We start from the raw sequence: 19,684 nt of genomic DNA, 5'->3' as shown, positions 1-19,684 counted from the left end.
TTTTCTGACTGAGTAGTATTTCGTTGTATATATGTGCCACGTCTGCTTTACCCAGTCATCTGTCCACGGACATTCAGGTTATTTTCATCTCTTGGCTATTGTGAATAGTGCTGCTATGAAGATAGGAGTGCATGTATATTTTTAAATTATAGTTTTGTCTAGATACATGCTCAGGAGTGGGATTGTTGGATCATATGATAATTCTAGTTTTTGTTTTCTGAGGGACCTCCATGCTATTTTGCTTAGTGGTGTCAGGTGATTTTGGGGGTCGTTTTTTGCTTTTTTTTTTTTTGGTGGTCAAGGTGGGGGTACCAGCAGAAATGACTGGGGTAGGAAACTTGGAGACCCAGCGGGGAAAATGTGACTTCTAGTTTGGTAGGGGGTGGGATGAGGGAAGAAGCAGAAGCTGAGGGGGCTGCTTTCTTGAGGGAGGCCGTGAGCACAGATATTCCAACACCTGTGGACAAGCTGAGATGCAGTGCTTCCTCCTCTGGGCATCTTCTAGGACCTCAGGGTGGATGACTGTGGCCGCAGTGGGAGGCAATATCCATGGGCACCCATGGTTGGTGGCATCAGGTTGGCTCCCCCTCAGGAGGTTTCATGAGTAAAACCAGAAATCCAACAAGCATGGGCCCAGGTGACTCTCACAAACAGTACCCATGAGTCACCCCTTGAGGAGTACTGTGGATGGTGGAGGTCCTCACTGGGCAAGTCGGGGGAGAAGATCAATAAGGTGATCTTTAAGCTGAGCATTGAAGAGGAGGGATCTGCCAGGGGAGAAAGCAGAGTCATTCCAGGCAGGAAGATCAGCATATGCAAAGGCCTGAGTGACCACTGGCGGCCTGAGACTGCTGGGGAGTTGGTCTGGTGAGTGAGCGCCCAAGGATGCAAAGGTGAAGGAGAGAGAGCGAGAAGGGAAGCTAGAGAGAGGGTGGGGCGGGCTCCTGGTGGAACCTCATGTGCAAGGCTGAGGTTTGGGTTTTCGTCTCCAGGGCAGTGGGAGCCCCAGATGGCTTATGAGCAGAGGAGTGTGGCCTCATGTGTTTCCGATTTGTTTAGATTTGCTTGATGTCCGTGCTAGGAATGGGTGGAGGGGCCGGCAGTCTAGAGGCTGGAGGGGAGGAACCAGGCAGTGGCCAAAGGAAATCTACCCCCCACCCCCACCCCGCCTGGCCCCGTGTTTCTCCTGCTCATCTTCCCCCAGCCCTGCCCCAACCCCAGGCCCCAGAGTGTGTCACTTGTCAGAAGAACAGAGTCTGCCTCTGGGCGGGTGGAGAGAGCAGGTGACCCTCACCCTGCTCGTGCTGGGACCCGGGCAAGGGCTGCCTGGGCAGCTGGCAGCTTGGCAGGGAGAACATGGTTAGCTCTGCTGTGTCTGCAGCCACTGCCGCCCGACAGCCTGATTAATGACCCGCAACGCCCAGGGCTCTGCACGGGTCAGCAGCCCCGTGGCTGTGCAGCGGCCAAATGGACCTGCCCGCTGTGCCTCCGCTCCTCCTCGGCTACGCTCCCAGATGGGCTGAAAGGCTTTGACATGGCCTCCTCCCCAGGCTCTTCTGCTCTTTCTGCTGATTGTTTCCCAGCCTCTCTTAAATCCTGCCCCTAAATGCTCCCTTGCAGGAGAGGCTTTACAGAATTAACTCCCAGCCCTCTGGATTCTGGCTTGTTCTTTATTTTGTCCCAATCAGGCACATAGTAGAGCTTAAGCATATGTCTTGAAGGCATCATTGCTGCTTCTTTCCCCATTCTGAACTCTTTAGTGACTTGTATGGACCCTGTCTTATCTCTCTGCTAGAGGGTCTCTGTTTGCACGGGTCCCACCTCCTCCATTAGGCTAGCAATGCCCAAGATCAAGGATCTGCCTCCGTCTTTAGATGGGTAGCTTCCAAGATTCAGATTTTTCTTCTCTGTTAAACTGGGTGCTCCCCAGGGCAGGGGGCTGTGTCTCCCCCTCAGTCTGGGAGCTCCCTGAAGACAAGGCTCTCTTAGGGGCTGCCTTATCTGTTGCTCCTTCACACCCCGAGTTGAGCTCTGCCTTGGGTGTGCTCTGGGGCGGGGGTGAGGTAGGGGGGAGCGGAACTCAGGGCTCCAGGAAAAGCCCCCTGGCCTGTCCTGGGGATGGCAGAGTGGAGCACAGGTATAGCAGGCATGGATTTAGCTGGAGCAGAGCTGTTGGGGGCATAGCTAGGGGGCAGGTACTGAGCTCTCCAGGGCCAACGGCGTGCAAGGGGCTCCCAGGCCAAAACCAGCTCTTCTGGGCTATGGTCTGGGAGGACCGTGGATTCTCTATCCAGACGTCTGGATGGAGGAGGTGCAGAGGGTGGTTGCCAGCATGCTGTCTCCTCACCCTCCTGTGGACTCTGTCTTGGGTAACGTAGGAGGACAACCACAGCTACTATGTGTCCCGTCTGTACGGTCCCAGCGAGCCCCGCAGCCAGGAGCTGTGGGTGGACGTGGCCAAGGCCAACCGGAGCCAAGTGAAAGTTCACAGAATCCTCTCCAACACCCACCGGCAGGCTTCGGTGAGTGCCCCAGTCCCTGGCAGCGCTGCCCCGGGCTGGGAGGCTGGGGGCCAGCCCACTCTGCCTGGTCAGTGGGCATGGCTATGGTCTGAGGTCTGGGGTCTGGGGAGTGCCTTCCCAGAGGATCCTAGGGGGCTTGACCAGAGTTGGGGTGCCCACCTGTGGTCCTGGGGGCCTGCCCTGGACATGCCTACCCCCCCACCCCATCCAGATAAGCATGGGGCAGTGTGACTGCCCGGCTACCTGGCCTGCAGGTTGGCCCTGCTGACTCTCTCCCGTCCCCTGCAGAGAGTGGTCTTGTCCTTTGATTTCCCTTTCTACGGGCATCCTCTGCGGCAGATCACCATAGCAACCGGAGGTAAGGCCTTGTCTGTGGGGCTGGGAGAGGGTGTGGAGATTTCAGCCAGAACCTGGGACCTAACTGGGAAGGTTCATGGGAGACAGGGTTTTATAGATGGACTGGGGTGGGTCCCACATGTGGCTCTCTCTTGGGACCCCACTCTCAGGTGAGAGGTCATGAGTGTTTCAGACCACCTCCCTCACGTCTGCTGACTCAATTGTGTGTGTGTGTGTGTGTGTGTGTGTGTGTGTATGTGGGTGCATGTGTCTCCCTCTGGGTCAGCACAGGCCAGTGTGGGCAGTCCCTTGGCCCTTGTGCTTCTGAGTCTGTGAGTGAGAGGGAGGAGACTGCGCTGAGAGCCTGTTTCCTGGGACCAGGCTCCCTGTTGATATGAGGGAACCCATCTTGGATTCCTGTGCACTTTCCAAGGGACAGAGATGGGTGGAGGGGCAGAGAGAACCTTCTCTAGTCTGGGGCCCTTTTGCTCTGTATATACCAGACCCATGCCCAGCATCTGATGCTGGAGGTCAGAGGTCTAAGACTCACTTCCAGCTCCATCCACACTACTCCTTCCTGCACGAGGAAGCAAGTCCATCTCTGATGACTCATCTACACTTCTTCCCACCCCAGGCTTCATCTTCATGGGTGATGTGGTCCATCGGATGCTCACAGCAACTCAGTACGTGGCCCCTCTGATGGCCAACTTCAACCCTGGCTACTCTGACAACTCCACAGTTGCTTATTTTGACAATGGTGAGATCAGAGCTCAGAGTTTAATTCATCCAGCTGCAGGGATCCCTTGGTCTAGCCCCTTTAGAGGCACCCAAGGCCCGGAGAGGGCAAGGGACTTGCCCACAGTCACACAGCACGGCAGCTACCATACCTTTGTGTTCATTTTCCTCACCTGGGGACAAAACGCCTGCTATCTGCTGAGAAAATTAGATGAAAACATTTGGCTCTCGGTAGAGGTGAAATAAATATTAGAGACCTTGATTGTTTCTTACTCTCACCAGGTTGTCCCTTGGGAACCTACCTTCTGCCCCAGGAGAATAGAAGTTTCTACTGTTTCTCCTCCTTTTCATCTCAGGGGGTCTGGATAGGCAAGAAGGACAGGGCCGTGCTTGGGGTTGGAGATGATACAGGTACAATCACAGTACCTAGTTGGCGGCGGGGAGGGTAAAGCAGGGTCTCCTGGCTCCTCTCCAGCTTGGGAGGCAGACTGTGGGCTGCCCAGCTTCTGCCTCCTGTCAAATTTGCAAACTGCCCCCATCATCGCTAAAGGCACCAGCTGGTGTCCCATCCATGTGGGCCACCATTTCTGCAGGGCCCTGCTCCCCGCATGACCTCCCTGACCAGCCAAGTCTCTGCTCTCCTCACCAGGGACAGTCTTTGTTGTTCAGTGGGACCACGTCTACCTCCAGGGTCGGGAGGACAGGGGCAGCTTCACCTTCCAGGCGGCTCTGCACCAAGACGGCCGCATTGTCTTTGGCTACAAAGAGGTGAGTGGGCCATTCTTTCATTCAACAAATATGTTGAAGCCCTGAAGTGCGCCAGACTTAGGGTATGGTGCTAGAGATACAGAAGTTCACAGGATGGCTGCCGGCCCATCTTCGTGCAGCTGAGAATCTGGCTCGGGGGATAGACAGTAACTGTGGGGGCAAGTGCTCTTAAATAGTGATGTCAGGAAAGCCTTTCACGGGACTCTTTACCTGAACAGGAGCCTGGGAGGCTCTCCTGAGGAAAAGAGTTGAAATCTTCAGAACGTGTAGGAGTTAAGGAAGCAAAGAGGAGGGTGAAGTGTGTTCTGGGAGGGAGCAAAGCGTATGCAAAGGCTCTGTGGCAGGACTGAGCATGGCTGGTATAAAGCACTGAAAGAAGGGGGCCTAGGGATTTCCCTGGCAGTCCACTGGTCAAGTCCAGGTGGTGTGGGTTCCATCTCTGTTTGGGGAGCTAAGATCCTACATGCCTCCCAGCTGAAAACCAAAACAAAAACAATATTGTAACAAATGCAATAAAGACCTTAAAAATGGCCCACATTAAAAAAAAAAAAAATCTTGAAAAACACCCTGGCTTCAAAGTGGAGAGCAGAGGGCTGGGACTCAGAGGGAATGCCGGGAGATGATGCAGAACGGGCCAGCTTGGGGTGGGGTGGGGGTGATGGAGAGAACTGGATAGATTTGAGAGCCTGTTAGCAGGCCAGTTAACAGGATTGGAGATGTGTTTGACAGAGGAGGAGGGAAATGAAAGGAAACTGGGAGAGGCTGAGGGTGACTCCTCCATGGAGGTGCCATTCACAAAGAGAAAGAAAAGAAAAAGGAAACGTGTTTGGAGATGATGAGGGGAAGACTTGGAATTTGGATGGGTTTGAGATGTCTGAGCCCTCCAGGAGCCAATGCCCACCAGGCAGATGGGTCTGAAGCTCCAAGGAGAGCTGGTCCAAGAATGTTTGAGGGGTAGACGGAGCCTCTTCTTCCCCGCCTGCAGATCCCTATACCCGTCCTGGAAATCAGCTCATCCCAGCACCCTGTCAAAGCAGGCCTGTCAGATGCCTTCATGATTCTCAATCCATCCCCAGATGTACCAGGTGAGACCCCAGGGACCCACAGAGATCACTGGACGGGGCTGAACTCAGCTCCGATTGAGCCAGACTGGAGGGGGAGGGGGCAGTGGCAGGAAGTGGTTGGGGGAGTGGGGAGAGTTAAGTGTGGAAGAAAAGGGACAGAGTGAGTTCCAACTTCTCTTCATTTGAGCTGAGGAACCATTTCTCCAAGAAAATCTCCAGTGGGAGGCACTGCTCTGGTGGTGGAGGCAGGTGCGGAGCCAGGGCCCTTCCACTTAGCACGCTCTCCACTTAGAAAAATCTCCAAAGACACCAAATTAGGGTTTATTAGCCCTCCCAGAACACAACCATAATTGCCTCCCAAACCCAGATGATAGAAGGAGCATCACAGGGGGCTTCAGGAGACAGGAAAATTAGATTTCTCTCCTGTCCCTGATCCTCGTTCCCAATTCCCCTTCCTGGAGGCAACCAGGGCCACCAGGATATTTCTATAGCTACCATCCTTCAGTAAGTATACATAAGTGTATTTAACATGAACAATGGCATAAGATGTCCTCTGTTCTGCTCCTGAATAAAGTATATCCTGCCCATCTTTCTGGATCACTCTCTTTAATGACTGTATACCCCTTGCATGCTGCTGCTGCTGCTGCTAAGTCGCTTCACCCCTTGCATGGATGTACCTTAATTGAACCAGTCCCCTGGGCCCAGACTTTTCAGTTGTTTCAATCTTTCATTACAACAAATAATACTGCAGTGAATATTCTTACAAATATGTACTTTTATGCTCTTGTGTGAGTATTTCCATAAGGTTAATTCCCATCACTTCACCTGTCCCTCCACTGTCCCTTCTCCCACCCCCAAACTCCCAGCACTCTAGTGAGTGGCTCAGACCCTGCTCTGTTGCACCAGTCAACTACTCTAATTGGTTAGTTAAAACCTACACTGAGCTAGTTATGAGTTTCAGTATCACCCTGATTGTATTAGTTAGCTACTGCTGCATAACAAATTGTGCCAAAACTTAGAGGCTTAAAACATTATCTCAGAGTTTCTGTGGATCTGGAAACAAAATAAGACTTAACTGGGTCCTCTGGTCTAGACTCTTTCACAGGCTTCTCCCAAGGTGGTTGCCAGGCTTGCCTCAGTGACTGCTGGGGGGACATCTAAGAGCTTTCGTATGGTTGTGACAAGATTCAGTTCCCCCTTCGGTTCTGGCTGCTGAACGTCTCCATAGGACAGTTCATAACGTGGCAGCTGGCTTCCATCAGAGCAGGCAAGAAGACAGCAGTAGAGGGTGAGCGAGAGGGAAGCCAGGACCTTCTCATAACCTCATCACTTTTGCTACTTTCTGCTGGTTGGAAGGACATTCCTAGGTCCAGCCCACACTCAAGATGGGATTAAACAGGGTGTGAATCCCAGGAGGCAGGGATCACTGGGGTCATTTAGGGGCACACTGATTATACCCCATCCCTGGATACTGAGCTTACAGTTATCTTATTGGGTTATCCTGCAGCACTGTAATGAAGTCTGTGCGTTTGTCTCTTTCTAAATGAAGTCAAGGAGGCTCAGAGAGGTGGCGTGACTTGCTTTTACACAGCTCTGAGGGTTAGAACTGAAACCCAAATCTTCTGTTAAACCCTAGTGTCCACCATTGGGGCTTTCTAAATCCGACCAACTCCCACTCCATCCAGAGCGGGGAATCCTTCCCTCCTCAGTTCCCCAAACACCCACAGCACCGTGTGCACACACCCAGGCTGCTTTACAGGAAGGACTGCTCTGGGTATCCATGCCTCCCTGCCCCTCACCACCACCCTGTTTGATGCACCTCGGGGGTGGGGTCTGTGCCTCCCTCACAGGCCCTGTGCCCGGTGGCAGGAAATGTGTGTTGGATCCAGCTGCGGAATGAGGGTGAGTTAGAGGAAGTCAGATCCCCCGAGAGTGTCTGCCTCTGAGGCTTCTCTGTGGTTCTAGAATGAAAGGCTGTTTTAGAGCAAGCCAGGGCGATGTGGGGAGGTGGTGATGAGGAGCGAGGGAGGAAGCAGAACCCACCTGAAATAACAGGAGGGCGGCTGCGCCTGTTCCGTGAGAACTGGAGGAGATAAAAGGGCTGTTGTGGGCTAGATCAGGTGACTCCAGCTGTGGTTCATGAGGCGTTGAGTCTACCAGCCAAGGGAAACCCACGTCTGACTCAAGACACTGCCCAGCAGCTCCTGGCCTCCAGGCTCCTGCCCCCTGCCCCCTGTCCCCCTGCTCCTTGTTGTCACTGCCAGACAGAGCTGATCTTGTCATTCTCTGGCTCCTTATGGGCCAGCATCAATTCAGAGTTCTTAGTGTGGCACTTGAGGCCTACACAGCTGGGCATAGCCTACTGTTTTGTTTTTCTTTCAATGTCATTGAGTCGTGTCCTACTCTTTGCGACCCCATGGACTGGAACCCTCCAGGCTCCTCTGTCCATGGAGATTTTCCAGGCAAGAATATTGGAGTGGGTTGCCATGCCCTCCTCTAGGGGATCTTCCCAACCAAGGGATTGAACCCAGGTCTCCGGCATTGCGGGTGGAGTCTTTACCGTCTGAGCCACAAGAGAAGCCATATAGCACTGTGTAACTTTCAGGTGTTATAGCGTAAGGATCTGACTTACATACATCATGAAATGATTACAGTAAGTTTAGTCAGCATCTCCCATCTCAGGAAGATGCAAACCTAAAGCATAAAAAAAAAAAAAAAGATTTTTTTCCTTGTTATGAAAACTCTTAGGATTTATTCTCTTAATAACTTTCATGGATAACACACATAGTGTTCATTATATTTCTCACATGTATTATGGGCACAGGTCTACCTTTGTGGGCTGGTCTCGGAACCCTCCTGTCACCCACCACTCCGTCCAGTCAGCACTGGTCTGCATGCCTTGTGTTCCCCAAACATGCCAAGGGGGAATCTCCATCTTTCCGATGCAGTTCCTCATGTAAAATGCCACTCCCTGCCCTAGTCCTTTTACCGCTTGGCACAATCCTACTTATTCATTGGTCCAGCTTCCTCCATGCAGCAGAATTCACGTTCCTCCTCCATCCTCTGGGTACTTTGTTAAGAGCTTTAATATAGAACTCATGACACCATCCTGCCTCATTCGTCTTCTCCCCAACTAGCTGTGAGCTCCTCGGGGCTCCAGCACTTAGCCCAGTGCCTGCAGCAGAGCAGGTGCTCAAAAAATGAGCCCCAGAACGGGTGCTGAAGAGGCTGGGTGTGGTAGAGACCGTGATGTGATGCCTAGGTGAGAACAGAGCCTGGCATCTGAGTTTAGGGGTGAGTGCTCTGATAACCCTGGAGAAGGAAATGGCAATCCACTCCAGCACTCTTGCCTGGAAAATCCCATTGACTATCTGTCAGAGACTTTTCAGCTTGGGGATCACGTGTGGACTTGAGAGGAACACTGAGGTGTGGGTGAAGTAAATCACGTGTATGCGTTTTTCTAGGGCTGTATCCATGGACTTCAGTGGATTTGAAAATAGGCTACAACTCCTGCTTTTCAGAGTGATGGCTTTTATGTGGCTGAGAGATCAGATTCCTCTGGGTCTGATAGTCAACCCAGCAAATAGGGAATTCATTTGAATTTGGTTGAGATGCAAATATTGGGTTGGCCAAGAAGTTCATTTGGGTTTTTCCATAAGATATTATGGAAAATGAACTTTTTGGCCAACCCAATAACAACGTATTTCAAAACACCGTGATAGAAGTTCAGGGAGAGGCCTTTAGTCCACAGACAATGTCACTGTGATAGTCACTGTGGATATTCCTGTTGTCCCAACCCACCTGTCCTATAGAATAGGTGATGTCCCCGCCCTGGCACCCAAGCTTGCCTCCTCCCTGCCTAGGGTGCTGTGAGGAGTAGCATTTACTCCTCACTATTCAAGAATCCCCCAGCCACTGAACCATGTCTGGGGGACTCTTTCCTTCCCCTAGGCTCCCAACACTTTCCTCCCACCCCTGTCTGAAGGTACAGGGAATTCTGTACAGTCTCATTCCTGGGATTGAGTGAGGAAAACAGGCAGAGTTTCTCTTACCATCACTTCCTTGCAGAAACCACTCTGCAAGCTTTGGAGCAGAGAGTCTGCAGAGTGTGCTTTGTTGCAGAGAAAAGATTCAGATTAGTAGCGTCTGTTTGCAGAAGCAGGCAAAACATACAGAGTAGTTGATACACTCTTTATTTGACAGGAGGGGGGCCCAGAAGTCAATATAATTTCCTGTATTCATTTAAGAAACCCTGTCTTTCACGGACAGTATAAAAGTAACTTTAGGGTCTCCAATATCAAAACTGATAGATTCTGAATTAATGGAATCGATTAATGAGGATTTCCTTATTAAAAGCTCCAAATGGCAACCTGCCACTGGCTGGCCCCAGAATAGCCTTGGATGGCCCAAGCACTGGAACCTTCTCCTGTTCCAGAACCTTCCTTTCTTTGCAAAGGCAAACTTGAGGAATGTGGCAGAGGCCCGTGCTGTACCTTGGTGCTGGGTGGGGAAGAGGAGGCCCGGGAACTGGCAGCAGAGGAGTGAGAAGGAGCAGCCAAGTAAGGGCACGGGAGGGGGTGTCGTCACCGTGCCCATTTTGTCATCTCCCTGCTCCTGATAGGGATCCTCCATGGTGCTCTTTGCTGTGGCTTTTTATCCATCCTGGTGCCCTCCCCCAACCCCGCCCCCCGGCCCTGATTTTTTACTTGTATTTTCTGTTTTTCCTCCTACTCTGCTCCCTGAGCGTTTCCTTTCCTTGTCTCCTCTCCTCCCTCAGTCCCTTTTCTACTTTGCATCTGTGCTGAGGGGCCTCCCTCGCTGGGCTGCAAGCTCCTTGGGGTATAGGGTTCTCATTGTATTTATCTCTGGGGTCCCCTGCTAGGGCTCGAGTCACGATTATTAAATGAATAACTGAATGAGCAGAGGAAGATGTGAATGAGTAAATGAAAAATTCCTCCTGATCCCCCATCTTCCATTTTTTTTTCCCACCATCTCGGAGGGAAGTTTGTGGCTGGATCTGTCAGTCCGATTTCTTCTGACCAAACCAACCCTCTCCCACTGGTGTCTGGTGTGGAAACAAAACGGGACATGCCAAGCTCTCCTCTGAGCCATGGGCGTCTCTTGATTGCATGGCAGGGCTCTCTGGGTCTGGATTTTAGCATTTCTGAATGTTTGATGAGCAGAAGCAGAGATAACACAGAACGTCTCAAACTGCCAGGAATGTGGCTCTGGGGCGGCCACCGTCTCGGTTCTGGGAGGGATCTGTTGGTCATGAAGACGGACGTCATCATCTTTGGGCGAGCCCCAGATGTTGGCAAGATAATCCAAATGCAAGTAACACAGACTGGGATACTAAGGGTTCTGTTTATTGAGAAATAAAAGTCTTACCAAATCAGACACTTAAACAAGTACAAGTTGGCCGCTGAAGTGAGCAAATATTTTTAGTCAGAGAGATGTTTCCGTCCACCCACCCTCCTCCCCCTTCTTACCACACACATCTCCCCTTCCCTGCTGGTGGGGCTGTGCTGGGTTTTGGAGGATATATCCCATTATCTCTGGCTGAACCCTCACTTGAGGCACATCCCCACTCCCCAGCTGGCTGGTCGGAGACCCATCCCTAGATTCTGGGGTAGGGTTTACTGGGAGCCCTGGCTTCCCCAGCTGCTGCTTGCTCCTCTCTATCCCTAAAATCGACTCTCTTGACAAGTTCATGCATCTCTCTTCATGCCTCAACACTGACCCCTTTGTCCTATTTCACCTTCCTTCTAACTGAGGTTTGATTCCTGGGTCGGGAAAATCCTCTGGAGAAGGGATAGGCTACCCACTCCAATATTCTGGCCTGGAGAATTCTATGGACTGTATAGCCCATGGGGTCACAAAGAGTCGGACACGACTGAGCAGCTTTGGGGGTGGCCCTCTTGAGAAAGGGCATAATCTGTGGTGGGCTGGGGAGGAAAGGTGTTCTTCCTTTGTGCTGCGGGCTGAAGTTATGATAAACTGCTAGGGTTTTCCTGACTATTTGTAAGCCATTCATTCATTCACAGTCCTTTCTCAAGACCCTGTTGTGTTCCAGGCCTGGGGCGAGGGGCTGGGGGACAGAGAGGTATAACTTGCAGGCTCTGCCCTTGGGGAGCTCACGGTCTCAGGGGGTGGGTGGCCAGCAGAGTAAATGTTTGTAAAGCAGGTGATGCAGGATGGGGCACAGGGGGCTGTGGCGCTCAGAGGAGGGGCCACTAACTGTGTCCCTGCTTGGGGGATGTCTTCAAGGAGGACCTGTCGTTTGAGTTGAACCTTGACAGAAGAGGCAGATTAAGGAATAAATGTTTACACAGAGTCTAGACTCCAGGGCCTCAGGCATCTTGGAAGACCTGGTTTCACATTTACTTTTATCCTATTCCATTTGGGTGTTGAAGGGGGTGATTTTTTAGTAGAGCTGGCCCCTGGGGGTGGCGGGTGGGATGGAGCTGTGGAAGGCTGCTGGAAGTTCCCCATCCTCCAGCTAAGGTCTCACATGGCCCAGGCTCAGTCAAGTTCAGGCCACCTTTGCAGAGAAGTTGGTGTCACATAGGGAGGCCCCTACCACACCTGTGGGCTGTTGGGTGAATTGAAAATTGGAGACTCTTCTGAGCAGATAACCTCTCACCTCAATCTCTTTCAGACCCACCCCTGCTTGGCAAGGGGCCTTTCTTATATCAAAAGAATCTCGTGTGTGTGTGTGCACGTGCAGGCACTCACACACACACATATGACTCTGTGTGTGTGTGTGTGTGTGTGTGCAGGCGCTCACATGCGCACATGTGAGTGGGTGGTACTCACATTTCAAGTGTAGACCTTTGAAATGGGGCTGCAGATTCCTCTTTAGTTCCAGGGGAGCTTTGTGGCCACCGACGCCAGAGCAGTTTCCTTTGTGTTGCACAGAATGTCTCAAGGACATTCTGTGGTTGCAGACATTTCAGGGACAGAGGTGTCCCTAGGCTCTGCCACAGAGCAGAGAGCACAGTGGAAAGAGCATGCTTTGGGGTTATCACCTGGGGTTCAATCCTGGCTTAAGCAGAAGGTGTTAGTTGCTCAGTCGTGCCCGACTCTTTGTGACCCCATGGACTGTAGCCCACCAGGCATCCCTGTCCATGGAATTCTCCAGACATGGTTTGCCATTCTCTTCTCCAGGGGATCTTCCCGAACCAGGGATCAAACTGAGGGTCTCCTGCATTGCAAGTAGATTCTTTACCATTTGAGCCAAGCTATAGATTGAGGATAAATAGATGATAGAAACATAACTGAAATGTTCTTTTGAGCAGTATATGCTGCCCTAGATTCTTCATTCAGGTCGGGGTGCCCAGCGGTTGCACAGGACACCCTCCTTTTTATGGATGCCCCTACTGAGTTCACTCCAGTGTCCCTTGGAGAATCCCAGGGACAGGGGAGCCTGGTGGGCTGCCGTCTATGGGGTCGCACAGAGTCAGACACAACTGAAGCGACTTAGCAGCAGCAGCAGCAGCAGCAGCAGCAGCAGCAGCAGCTACTGATTCTGCCACCTTAGGAAACTTTCCTTAAAATCACCTTCAGCTGGAAGGAAACTTATATCCTCACCTATTCTGGGTTTCTAGTGGCAAAAAAGCCAGCTGAAACTAGTTCAGCTGAAAAGGGGTGCATTGGGAATACTGAAGTAGCCCAAAGAACCAAAGGAAGAGCCAACACTGGGAAGATAGGACCAGGGCAGATCCGGGGACTCCAGGGACTGGGATGCCGCTAGTACTCCATGCTTCTTTCCACAAGGTGGCTTCATCCTCTAGCTTTCCCCGTGAGACTGGAACTGTGGCCATTCATGGACACTGAGCTTGCATCTTCTCAGCATTATTACTAGAGAGCAAATGGCTGCATGGTTACAATTAAAAAGTCCCAGGGAAGGTCTCTGATTGGTCCAACTTCATCAGATGCCCAACCCTGGACCAATCACTGTTGGCCAGGGAGGCAGAGTCGTGAAAGAAGGTACAGTATAGACCACATGTAGGAAGGGGCTGGGGGCAGTTCCTTCTGTTTCCAGAAGGAAGAAGGGGTGCTGGGTAGGCCAAATACTAAGTGACCCTTTCCCCTCATGGGAAAACTTATTCATGAAACTCAGCTGCTTGCAGCCTGTGTTTTGGAGCTGAAGGAAACCAACCACAAGTCATGGTTCTTGGGTGGGCATGGGGGAAATATCAGAGCATCTCAGACTGCCATTTTAGGAAAAGTCTTTCTATCTACAATTCCAGCTTTTTCCTCGCAAGGGTGTTGGGGTAGTAATGTTCTTCTACTTCACAGACAAGAAACTGAGGCCCTAAGGGTATCCAACTTGTCAGGAGCAAAACTTGACTCAGAATTCAGGTCTTTCAACTCTGAGGTCCCCTAGGAAGTTTCTGCAGGGACTGAGGCAGGATGTCATCCTGACTCTGGCCCTTGAACCATCGAGGAGGGGAGAGGATCTCCGAGGTCAGCCTGTCCATCTGCAGACATTTGCAGAGCACTCACTGTGGGCCAGGTTCAGGACCAGAGATCACAGCTGAGTGGTCCCCACCCTCCAAATTGATTATCATGACCACATAGTGCAAGGAGTGCAGTGGGAGGAGGGCCTGGAGCAAAGGGAGGGAGCTGGTCAAGGAAGGCTGCTCAGAGGAAGTGACCCTGAGTTAGGTCTGAGAGAGTGAGCTAGACAAGAAGAGAAAGGGTGGAAGAGTGTGATGGGTCAAGGGAACAGCAGCTGTGAAGGCGCAGAGGGTGGACTCCTGTGTTCTGGCCCCAGTAGCAGCTGGGCCTCTGCATTTTCAGCCTGCTTATGACACAGAGCTCACCCCTCAAAGTCAACTCCCATCCTCCTGTCTCTCCAGAGTTTCAACAGCATCATCCCGGGATGATGGTTTTACTTCCTGCCCTCAGAGGTTCCTCTCACTACAATCTCCTGCCCCCTGTCAGGCTCCAGGTCCCAAAGCCTATGAAATGCTCCCGATGACAGGCTCTGTGTCTGTTTCAGAATCTCGAAGAAGGACCATCTTCGAATACCACCGTGTGGAGCTGGACCCCAGCAAGGTCACCAGCACATCTGCCGTGGAGTTCACCCCATTGCCAAGTAAGTAGGGCTTGTCCCCACTGATGGAAGAGAGGCATTCCACCATCCTGGAAAGAGCACTGAAGTCAGACTGAGTTCCATCCCAGGCTCACTAGGGTCCCCTGTCTAGACACGGCCACCTGACTTCTCTGGGCCTCCATTTCTCATTTGTGACATGGGCCTCACACTGCCTCCTTCCCAGGGCTATGTTATGGGTGAGAAATGAAAGTCCAGACACTCACTGGCACATCCCAGGCCCAGGGCATGGCTTGTGCTTGATACATGACAGCTGCTGGTATTAACGGGCTTCCCCGGTGGCTCAGAGGTAGTCAGCCTGCAGTGCAGGAGCTGCAGGAGACACAGGATTGATCCCTGGGTCTGGAAGATCCCCTGGAGGAGGGCATGGCAACTCATTCTAGTATTCTTCCCTGAAGAATCCCATGGACAGAGGAGCCTGGTGGGCTACAGTCCATGAGGTCGCAAGGGGTTGGATACGACTGAAGCGACTTAGCACGCAGGCGCTGTTATTAACAAGCGATACCTCTGATAACTTGGATTGAGCTCATAGAAAAGATAATACAGGAACTGAAAGGAACCATAAGTTTATCACTGCATTTTCTTCAGAGGAGGCGTGATGCTGGCATCCACAGGTAGAAGGCAGTGTCGGGATTTAGCCAGCAGCCCTCCAGGATCCAGGGGGCTGGGTCCTGTCACTCTTTTGCACCTTGCTCACCTGCTGTTGAAGGCACACGATGGTGGAGGCCTCCCACTGCTGCTGCGGAGCCTGAAGGATACAGTCAGGGCAGATGGGGAGAGAGAGGGAAGGACAGTGCTCCTGTTCATATATATATATATATATATTTATATAAACTGCACCAGGTCTTTTATCTGCCTCATGAGCTTCAGGAGTTATGGCGCATGTGTTTAGTTGCAGCATGTGAGATCTAGTTCCCTGACCAGGGATTGAACCCAGGTTCCCTGCATTGGCAGCGTGGAGTCTTAACCACTGGACTACGAGAGAAGTTGCCACCCGCCCCCATGCTTATATTTTTAAAGACAGTTTTAATTTCCTCTCCTGTTTCATGATACCTCCCAGCTTCCCTCTGGAGCCATGGCTTTCTCCCTGCCTTCTGGGGCTGTTCTTGCCTCTCTTTCTCCTCTCCCTTTTCCTTGGAGGTTCTGGGAGCAGGGGGTGAAGAAAGAAGAGGAGGAGGAAGGGTCTTCTCAAATGCTAGGCCATGTCCCAGCAGGTGTCCTCCCCTGATGCCTAGGGACAGGGCTGGGACCCCTGGGGTCCCAGGCTCACCTCCATCCCAGTCGCCCTCCCTCTGGGCAGAGCTTCCTCTAGGACTGGTGAGAGCAAACCTCGAGTCCTAGGAATGACTAAATTACATTTGGGAGCAAGGACATCCAAGGGCAGGGCTAACCACCCAGGCAGAAGAAGTGAAACAACCTGGGAATGCGGTTTCTGGGACACGTCTGTACATTTAAGCCTCTTTCCACCCCTCCAGTGAATTTTGTGAGCATTTAATAGCACACAGGACATCTGAAATGCAGATGAAAGTAAAGGTCAGTGTGTTTTTTTAATGTCTCATGAGGCTCCTAGGCATTTTTCTCAGTTTGACTGGAGCCATTTAAGGGGCCTCCAGAGTCACTTGGGAATGACCAGGTCACGGGCTCCCAAGTCCAGGAGGGAACTGCTACCGAAACTGTGATTTAAACTCCTGGAAGCTGGTTTGCCTTGTTCTCATAAATCTCTGCACCCCACAGCCCCAGGTTTTCTCCCTTGCCTTTGGGGGTCAGGGGGACTTTGCCAAAATTCTTCCAGAGATGTGGCTCTTCAAGCCATCATGTGCCATGGCTGGTCCTTCTTCTAGAAGAGACTCCTGAAAAGGTGGCCTGGCATGAAGGTGGAAGCTGGGGAAGGGGGTCTCCCGGGGGACCTCAAGGCTAGGAGCTCAGGTTCTTGGCTTAGACAGACCTTGGTTCAAACCCAGATCTGCCTCTCTTAGCTCTGTGACTCTCTCCAAGCCTCAGGTTCCTCCTCTGTAAAATGGGGATGAGAGCAACTCTATATCGATCCCATAAACTTTTGTTAACTGCCTACCACATGCTGGGCACTGCTGTAGACCCTCGGGGTGCACCAGAGAAGAAAATAGCCAGAGCGCTGTCATTCTGGGGTCAGGCCAGTGCCTGCTTATTCTCTGCCTACGGAGTTCCCTCCACCCTTCCAAAGCCTGCCAAGCCCTGGAAAGCACACAGTGCCCCCTGCAGCCAGTCCCTCCCACAAGGCAACCAAAGGTGACCATGCTGTGCCCGAAGCAGCTTTTCTTCCCCTCACAGAGGGCTGGTTCCCAGATGCTGCCTTGCTGGGGGTCCACAGAATGCAAACTGGTTCCCTAATTAATGGATTGTGGTCCAGGCCCATGAAAACCCACAGAGTGAAGAAATTCCTTTTGAATAAGTCGTCATTTTCCTGTGGTTAGCGGTCACTTCTTGCTGTTACCAACGTGTTCTGTTCAGCTGCTCATCAGATGAGTCCTCAGACTGCATACAGTTATTCTGGGTCAGTGCCTATTTGTCCTTATAGTAAAATGGATGGATTTTGTGGCAGCTGCTTGCCACTCCGAGGTCATTTAAGCCGGCAGCATTTGAGCAAGTGAACAACTCTTAAAATCCAGCTCCCATTCTTCCTGTTCCCCTGGCCCTCTCTGCTTTTCTGGCTGGCTGATGATAGAAGGGATCCACACACCCTCCAGCCACCACTTGCACTAACTTCCCTGCTTTCTACCCCTGCCTTGCCCAGCAAGGCCCCAGCTGCCATTCCTCCTCATTCCCACCACCTTCCACCTCTCCACCCTGCAGAGTGCTGCCTGCTGTTGGGAGCACCCTGGAACCTACTCCTCCTGGGCCTCTGCCCAGGGGGGTCCCTCTGCTTGGACTTCCCCCCCAGGAGAGTTGCCTGCTGGCTTCCCTCCTCGCAGCTCCTCAGAGGCCTTCCCCAGCCTCCCTGAGTAAAACACATCCCCCGCTTGTTCTGCTCCACTTTTCTCCTAGCCCTTCTCACCACTGGAAACCCCAATGTAATGCGCTAGTTGCTCAGTCGTGTCCGACTCTTTGCAACCCCATGGACTATGCCCCACCAGGCTCCTCTGTCCATGGACTTCTCCAGGGAAGAATACTGGAGTGTGTTGCCATTCCCTTCACCAGGGGATCCTCCCGACCCAGGAATCAAATCTGGGTCTCCTGTATTGCAGGCAGTTCCTTTACCATCTGAGCCACCAGGGAAGGACTCAAGTGAGGGTGGCCTTATAAACGTCTAGGGTCCCTGCTGGTCAGAGCCTCCGGAGTTCTGTAAGGACCCAGCATTCAGGGAAGTCGCACTTCTGGAGGTCTGTGGCGGGATTGGTGCTGAGTGACTGCTGCCTTCTTCTTCTTCGCAGCCTGCCTACAGCATCGGAGCTGTGATGCCTGCATGTCCTCAGACCTGACCTTCAACTGTAGCTGGTGCCACGTCCTGCAGAGGTTTGTACCAGGCTCACCCTCTGGTTCCCACAGGCAGACTGTGCGGGGGCAGAGGGTGGCACCGCCCTGCTCCCTGCCTCAGGTCTCATGGCCAACATGAAGGTAACTTTGGCCAGTGCTACTCAGATGCTTAGGACAAGAATATTACAGCAGTGAGTGTCTCCCTGAGGCTTGTGACCCATCAAGGTGACTCTGTCACCCTGCAGTGACTCTAGACTTTGGAAGACCATGCAGAGATTCCAGCTACTGCAGCTCCCTGCTCACAACCGGGACGGTTGGTTCATTCTCTGGCAGGCCTTTTCCAAGAGTGGTCCATAGCTGTGAGCATCCCAGAATCAGCTAGGGCTCGAGCTAAATGTGTAGATTCCTGGGGCCTACCCCTGGCCCCCCACATCAGGGTCTTTCAGAAAGAAGCCAGGGAGCCTACATTTTACCTCATTGTCTCATCTGTAAGCAAGCATGAGACCTGCCAGCTCAGGGGTGAACCTAAGACACACCGTCATTGGGCGAGAGCCCCACGATCCCGAAACCGCACCTCAAGACTGTTCTCAGGCTACAACAGGGTTCCCTGAAATCCAAGGGTGTGGACATTGCAGGCATCTGTGGAAAGCTGGGGCAAGTTACAAAGCTGTGTTTGTTTGGTTTTGGAAGCAGGGAAAATTCTGGATGAGATTCAGTTTCAGGGATAAAGTTCTTAAATCCTACTCATCTTCTACTCCTTGTTCTGAAATCATTTCCTCACAGATTAGACTCAAAATTTGATCCCTGTTCTCCTGTCCAGGATAAATAAATGGTGGGGGGAGGGGAGAATTGGGGGGAAAAAGACTTTCTTGGGGGACTAGAGCTCCCATGAGATTGGGAAGACCTATGAACTCCAAGAACCTTGGAATCTTGAAAATTGCAAATTACAGAGGCTTTGAGTTCCGTGCACCTGTCCTGCAACTGTCAATATTTCCTTTGATCCTTTCCAATGTCCTGGTGCAGAAATAAAAGCCACTGCCTTTACAGGCGGCCTGCCTAGCAGACAAGACACAGCTCAGGGCCAGGAGGAGAAAGCGGCCCTCATCGGGCCTCCCAGCTGTTCTTCCCACCAGCTGTGCTCTTATTCACTCTCTTGCGCCCTCAGTTTATTTTCCCTGTAAAATGGGCTGGGGTTATGTGATTCAGGGAGATGTGGGTGAGGAACATGCCTGTTATTTTAACTCCTCAAATACCAAACAGAATTTTTGCAAAGTGTTCAGAGTCCTTCGCATGAGATGCACAGAGCCTCAGAGAGAGTACACGGGGGAGACCCGAGATTGCGTCTTCCTGGCATGGAGACTTGCGGTGTGATCCATCTTGTGCACTTTCAAGTGTGAGAGCCCCGTGTGAGTGTGAGGCGATAATCCAGATGACCTCAGATGAGCCCTGGAATGCTGCGGCCGGCTGCCACCATGTGACTCAGCACCGTCCAACAACAGCTGAGCCATGAGGACTGCAGAATGGGTCAGATGAAAGCAAAACCCTAGCTTGCTACACCCCCACTTAATGCATATGCCCATACCCAGAAAACCATGACAGTTTAATGAGAGTTGGTCAGGGGGAGGGCAGGGCCTTGGCTGCAGACATTGTCTTTGCTGGATTATGTCAACTAGAGGACAGAAAAGCTCCAT

The 19,684-nt window shown here is 52.0% G+C and overlaps 1 protein-coding gene across 1 annotated transcript in view; it reads left to right on the top strand.

Annotated features, from left to right (window-relative positions):
• PLXDC1 (plexin domain containing 1) overlaps nt 1-19,684 on the top strand; it is a 62,999-nt gene that overhangs the window by 28,010 nt on the left and 15,305 nt on the right. Inside the window, exons 3-9 of the mRNA XM_069543311.1 lie at nt 2,379-2,522; nt 2,811-2,880; nt 3,493-3,615; nt 4,243-4,361; nt 5,347-5,446; nt 14,433-14,528; nt 17,951-18,032. Of these exons, the coding sequence (XP_069399412.1) occupies nt 2,379-2,522; nt 2,811-2,880; nt 3,493-3,615; nt 4,243-4,361; nt 5,347-5,446; nt 14,433-14,528; nt 17,951-18,032 (734 nt within the window). The remainder of the gene's footprint in view (nt 1-2,378; nt 2,523-2,810; nt 2,881-3,492; nt 3,616-4,242; nt 4,362-5,346; nt 5,447-14,432; nt 14,529-17,950; nt 18,033-19,684) is intronic.

The sequence above is a fragment of the Ovis canadensis genome, chromosome 11 (assembly GCF_042477335.2).
Source record: "Ovis canadensis isolate MfBH-ARS-UI-01 breed Bighorn chromosome 11, ARS-UI_OviCan_v2, whole genome shotgun sequence".
In the NCBI taxonomy this organism is placed as follows: domain Eukaryota; kingdom Metazoa; phylum Chordata; class Mammalia; order Artiodactyla; family Bovidae; genus Ovis; species Ovis canadensis.
This window is presented reverse-complemented; position numbering and strand designations above follow the sequence as displayed.